The sequence below is a fragment of the Triticum aestivum genome, chromosome 3D (genome assembly GCF_018294505.1).
Source record: "Triticum aestivum cultivar Chinese Spring chromosome 3D, IWGSC CS RefSeq v2.1, whole genome shotgun sequence".
NCBI lineage: Eukaryota > Viridiplantae > Streptophyta > Magnoliopsida > Poales > Poaceae > Triticum > Triticum aestivum.
The window spans coordinates 23,717,610-23,723,961 of NC_057802.1; the positions used below are offsets into that span (position 1 = coordinate 23,717,610).

The window sequence follows — 6,352 nt, forward strand, 5'->3', positions numbered from 1 at the left end:
AAAATGAATTTGCACCTAACTGGTGTTGAATGTTCCTTTTGCTGGCACACAAGCAGAGGATATTCACCGACCGCCTCCACCGAAGCTTGTCTGTGTTGTAAAGAAGCCGAATCAAAAGCTCATCTTCTCATACACGGCTGAGTTCCTAGGGCGACATGGACAATTATTGACTCTCTCAACATTACTCCAGACGACTACACCTCCTTTCATGACTTAGCCATCTCCGGATCGGTCCACCATCCCTTGCGACATAGGCATAGTGTCGGTCTATAGGACTCTACTGTCGCCGATTTGTCGTTTTTTTTCCATTCATTTTGTCAGACTTTCTGTGTTGGGCTGTGTGCATCCTAGTTATGCAGAGGCCGGGTGTTACTCATAATGCTTTGTATCCGGTTGATGCTACATTTCGAGATAATAAAAGCGTCCTTTATCGAAAAAAATGACTTAGCCATCTCCGAGCCGGCAAATAAAGTAAGGAACGCAGTAATTATGGCTCTCTTGTTGAATATCTTGAGTGCCGGAACGCAGAAGTTTTCAGGAACTAGAATGAACACCTTCAAGTTGTTATTTCTAGGTCTGCAATATTTTTCCTTGGTCAAAAGATATTTTTCCTTGGCCAATCCTCTATGACAATGGGGTTATGCTTTCGAGACTTGATGTGTGTGTCTCTGTTTCTGGAGTACTTTGGGTAGCTTTGTTCTTATCTCCCCGCTTCTTTGTAGTCTAGATACACCCGTATCTAGACAAATCGAAGACAAGTAATTCGGAACGGAGGGAGTATATGGCAGTGACTACAAATTTATAAAAGAAAAGGTTCAGGATGGATTTTAGCCCGCCGTAGTTACCCCCACCCTCCCTTTTACTGCTTAGTGGCACTGCCTGGCTTAAAAGGACAAAGTTCTTTGATGCTCAACCACATGTACGTACCACTCTTACTAATCGGAGCAGGGGACCACTATTTAGTGGTGGTTTATTCTAATCCAGCAAACATGGCTTCTAGTCAAGCTTCAAGTTCATCCATCCAACACCTTCTCTCCTATTGGCTGGGTGCACGATCTCTTTGTTTGCTCCAGTCCGGAGTGGTGGTTGGTTTTGGCAAGTTATGGCCCGTGTTGCTGATGGTGTGATCCTCTAAAGTACAAGAAAAAACTCCATTATATAAATTTCTGCTAATAACGTAAGTTTCGAATGGACCAATTGGCCCCGTCATTTTTTTTACATCTCACATTATGTGGATCAAGCGGAGATGTCGGTGGCAGGTTCTTGTCACGATCATCAGTAATATACTCGTCCGGATCGCAACCCTCTACTTTCAGTAGTTGTGCCCGTCCGAATCATGTTGCAGCTTAAAAAAATGGCCTTTTAAGCTAGGAAATACTTGGCAAAAGATGTAAAACCGGTACAAAAAATAAAATAAAATATTACAAAAATGAACCATGAGATTTAAACTTATTATAAGTAAGAACTAGCATGCATGGTAGTCCAAGCAATTGTGCAATGAACATCTTGATTTTCCCTCCCTATAAATACACCTTCAGGGTACTTGAAAACAATAATTTTCAGTTAAAAGCATTGAAATTTTATACACCTCTGAGCAACAACACCTTTAGCTAATATTGTCGGGCAGATTTAAATTCGAAAGATGAGGGATCAAAGTTTTCTATTTTAAGTCACCGTACAAACTCTGATCTAATTAACAAGATAAGTTGAACGCTACCAACTGCGTGCCAAGTTAGTAAATATACATTAATTGGAGCTTGGAGCTAGCTCTTGAACAGTACTCATACAGTGTGCAGCTATATATATACTCTATGCATATATGAAATTCACAATTTAGCTGCACCAGCAACCCAAACAGAAAGGATCTGTTCAACTTACTAGGTGTACAACCACTGCTATACGAGATCGACCGTCTAACTGTACGTGCATAATTCATATATGTAGGAAATGGAGGCACCGGGAAATGAGGGGAAACATATGTTACCGTGCCACCTCTCACCGCATTGTGATTCACACCAAGGATCATACGCACCACACGTCGTTCACTCTGAAAACTGCACAGGCTAGCTTCTTCATACATTCTTCTCGTCATTCCATTGAATAATGATAAAATCTGCTCCACTGTAGACTATAAGCTAGTTGTTGTCTGAAAGGGCTTAGGGAAAAGTTAAAAATCTTGTCCAACATACTTTTCCGCTGACAATCTTCATTGTGACTCTTGAAATAGGTTTTTGTCTCGCTTTATAGATAAAGTCAAATGATTGATGATGAGGAAACCTTATTATACAATAGATCAACGATAGAACAAAACAACATAGATAGAAATGGAACACAATATATGCAGACAAGGTGCACTTCTGGGCGCCACCAGCTTGACGTCATGCAAGAGCATAGAAGTATCCGAACCTCAACTTGAAGCACCCATGACAACCAACAAAAGATGAGACCGTGCCTCCTTGAAAAATCAATGGAGATCGTTGCCTCGCCCACACCAAGTAGTTGTTGGAGACGGCCGCACTGCTCTCTGCACATCTAGTAGACGCCGAAAATTACAGATGACCACATTCTAGGATTCATTATTTGCTACATTTGGCATTTATGAATAAATTTGTATTTCATTTGACATAATTCAAATTTGAAATGCAATTACATATATTTTTTTTTCCAAAAAATGAACAAAGACCGTGTTGATCTTCTAAAACTAATGTTTGGCAATTTGAAACATGTAGAGTTGAAAATTAAAACACAAACTTAATTTTAGGTTTTTTGAATTTACGAATAATTTTAATGTATTTGTTTGAAAACTTTGAAAGTAATGTTGGTGTAGTGCTCTTAAGGTGTTTTGCACTTTTGGTTAATCTTGGTAACAGATCCAGGTCCTTGAAAATAAAAGTACGTGAATGAATGTTCATGATTTTCTTTTTTCTAAACTCTTATCTTAAGGACAGTTCAACACATTTTTCTGCCAAATACTTCCAAGAGAAGTACCAATTCTTGCTTTCAACAACATATTTTGCGGTGTCTCCTGATTCAGGTGAATCATCACCTACTTCGGTGGCGTCCGGGTCGTTTCCGGCTCTGGCGGCCTTCTTGTAGGGGTACGAGTTGGTGATGGGCAGGTAGACAGCAAAGTTGACGACGCTGAAACATGTCACAGTTCTTTATAACCTGATTGGCCAGATGACATGTTACGAACGTGCCTCCGAGGCGGTAGTCCTTAGGTGCACATGCATGAAGACTTTCTAACTGTCATGGACAAGGTAAGGCCGACTCCGGTATGGGAGCAGCGAGAGTAGCAAGTCGGCGGTGACAGTGGTGGCTCGGTGGTCCATGAACCTCGATGTAGTTTTTGTTATGTTTAAGGTGTTTTGCACCATTGGTGAATCTTTATTATAGACCTGGATCCTTTTCCGGAAAAAAACGTTAATGAATATTCACGATTTCCTTTTTCCTAATCTCTTATTTCAAGGACATTTCAACACATTTTTCTATCAAATCTTTTCAAGAGAAGTACTACCAATTCTTGCTTTCAACAATCTATTTTCTTCTGTCTCCTGATTTAGGTGAATCATCATCTACTTCGTTGGCGTCCTGACCGTCTCCGGCTCCGGCGGTCGAATCATCACCTACTTCGTTGGCGTCCTGGTCGTCTCCGGCTCCGGCGGTCTTCTTGTAGGTGTACCAGTTGGCGATGGGTAGGTAGACAGCAAAGTTGACGACGCTGAGCACGGTCATCAGCCAGAAGAAGTAGTCGAGGTGGCCGACGTTGAGGTTCTTGGCCGGGATCCACCCTTCCTTTCCACCTCTCGTCGTCACCTTGGCCACCACCGTCACCAGCAGCGTGCTCACGTAGCCCCCCAGCGCTATCGCCGTGAGCGACAGCGCCGTGCACATACTCCTCATGGCGTCCGGCGCCTGGTCGTAGAAGAAATCGAGCTGCCCCACGAAGACGAACACCTCGGCGGCGCCGATGATGAAGTACTGCGGCACCTGCCAGAAGATGGAGATGGGCACGATGTCGTCCTCCCCGTAGAGCCCGTGCCGCGCGACCGTGCGGAGGCGGACGAGCTCGAGCACGCCGGCGGCGACCATGGAGAAGATTGAGACGACAAGGCCGACACCCATGCGCTGGAGCTGCGTGAAGCCGCGGGGGTGGCCGGTGAACGAGCGGACGACCGGGACGAGGAGGCGGTCGTAGACGGGCACCCAGGCGATGACGCTGAGGGTGTCGAAGACGGAGAGCGAGGCAGAGGGGATGGAGAAGTGGGCGCCCATGCGCTTGTCGAGGGTGTTCCCCTGGAACACGAACATGGTACTCATCTGGCCGTACACGGCGGCGAAGACGATGCCGCTCGCCCAGATGGGCAGCAGCCGCACCACGCTCTTGAGCTCCTCCACCTGCGTCACCGTGCACAGCCGCCACGGCGACGCCGGTGACACCGATGATTTGTCCGCTTGCGTCTCCACGGCCGCCTTGTCGAGGAACCTGAACTGCTCGGTGTGCTCCAGCTTGCGGCTGCCCTTGATGCCGGACTCCTTGTCCATGGTCTCGTACAGCGCCGACCCGTCGTCGGGGACGCTCAGCTTGTACGTGGCCGCGACGAGCACCTGCGCGATGCGGGTGAGCGGGCTCCCGCCAGGGCGCTGGTGGCGGTAGAGCGGCGTGCCGACGAAGAAGCTGCCGACGGCAATGGCCATGACGACGGCGGGGATGCCGAAGCCCCAGCCCCAGCCGTAGTGCTCCTGCACGTACACCATCACGGACGACGCCACGAGCGCGCCGATGTTGATGGACAGGTAGAACCAGTTGAAGAAGGAGCTCTTGCTCCGGCGCTCGCCGTCGTCGTTCTCGTCGAACTGGTCGGCCCCGAAGGAGGACACGCAGGGCTTGATGCCGCCCGTGCCCAGGGCGACGAGGTACAGGCCCACGAACACCGCGGCCGTCTGCCCCGCCGTCGGGTCGCACACCCCCTTGGCCGCGCACGTCGGTACCAGCGCCTTCACCGAGGCCGCAACCGTGAGGAGCCCGAGGCCGATGATGTAGATGGTGACGAAGGAGGCGATGGTCCAGAAGCGGCCGAGGTAGGCGTCGGCGAGGAAGGCGCCGATGAGGGTGGTGGCGTAGCAGGTGCCGCCCCAGTTGGTGACGCTGTTGGCGGCGGTGGTGTTGTTCATGCCCATGTTGTCCAGCATGAAGTTGCCCAGGTTGGCGCTCATGCCGTAGTACGCCAGCCGCTCGCAACACTCGTTCGCTGCGATTCATCCATCAACGCCATGACTCAAGGTAAGAGCAGGCCAACAATGGAGTCCCTCCCTTGTACTAGTATGCATGTACGTACCGAGGATGTAGGGGCAGGCGCGCCAGTTGCCGGTGTTGCTCTTGACGGCACGGTTGCCCTTGATGTCCACCGTGCCATCTTGGGTGTAGATCATGCCTGCAGATTCAGCACCAACCTCCCCCATTGCTACTTCTTTGCTGCTCAGAGGAGCAACTTTTGTTACAATTAGTAAGGATGAATCCGATGAACGGATGCAATGGGCAAGAAAGACAAGATGGCGTGGATAGTACCGAAGGTTATAAATATCAGAAATTAGAAGTTAAATCAACACGACTAAATCTCTGCCAATTCCCATGGTAACAAGTTCCCAGGCAGTTTCGTCCGCCCAGCTGTTCGTGGTAACGATGGAATGTAGTCGTTTGGTAAATGGGTGTTGGAGTTGACGACGACGACGAGCGTGTCTGCCTCGCGTGTCTTTGTCAATCTGCCGGCGGAAACTCTGATGCCAAAACAAACGCAACCGGCCGGACACGCGAAGTGATGGCCAGTTGGCGACATGTGGTGTTTATTTCCTTTAGATCCAAGTTGGGTATTACAAAGGGTACATTAATATACCCCCTTCGTTTTTTTTTTGAAAACTTTCGACCTATTCATCTTCAATCATGGCAGTACAACAAACACCAGAAATAATAAAAATTACATCCAGGTCCGTAGACCACCTAGCGACGACTACAAGCACTGAGCGAGCCGAAGGCACGCCGCTGTCATCGCCCCTCTTTCTAAATATAAGTCTTTCTACATATTTCAATATGAATTACATACATGTGTATATAGACATATTTTAGAGTGTAGATTCACTCATTTTGCTTGATATATAGTCTATATTGGAATCTCTAAAAACTTGCATTTTGGAACGGAGGGAGTATTGCATAAAGAAGATTTTTTTTGCGAAAAATATATATGAAAAAACTGTCACGCTCGACTCACTGCTATGCAATTAACACTCAATTGTGGCAAATCTGGGTACAACTTGGTGAAGAAGCAAGCAATGAAATGGGGATTGGGAGCCGAGG

The 6,352-nt window shown here is 47.7% G+C and overlaps 1 protein-coding gene across 2 annotated transcripts; it reads right to left on the reverse strand.

The window, feature by feature from the left end:
* Nucleotides 1-3,440: 3,440 nt before the first annotated feature.
* On the reverse strand, nt 3,441-5,721 carry LOC123077017 (protein NRT1/ PTR FAMILY 8.2). Of its 2 annotated transcripts, XM_044499193.1 has the most exons (3): nt 5,570-5,721; nt 5,340-5,476; nt 3,441-5,252 (listed from the first exon to the last, which is right to left on the reverse strand). In XM_044499193.1, the coding sequence occupies exons 2-3, from the start codon at nt 5,461-5,463 to the stop codon at nt 3,538-3,540; spliced, it is 1,839 nt and encodes a 612-aa protein (XP_044355128.1). In that variant the 5' UTR covers nt 5,464-5,476; nt 5,570-5,721; the 3' UTR covers nt 3,441-3,537. The 2 variants fall into 2 exon arrangements, with proteins under 2 accessions (XP_044355128.1, XP_044355127.1); XM_044499192.1 differs by having other exon boundaries at nt 5,340-5,620.
* Nucleotides 5,722-6,352: the final 631 nt, after the last annotated feature.

Excerpts from the sequence above, each read along its gene's own strand:
- LOC123077017 (XM_044499193.1), bottom strand. The coding sequence starts at position 5,463 with ATGGGGGAGGTTGGTGCTGAATCTGCAGGCATGATCTACACCCAAGAT. Across the intron at positions 5,253-5,339 it reads CGCCTGCCCCTACATCCTCG|CGAACGAGTGTTGCGAGCGG; the intron begins GTACGTACATGC and ends GATGAATCGCAG.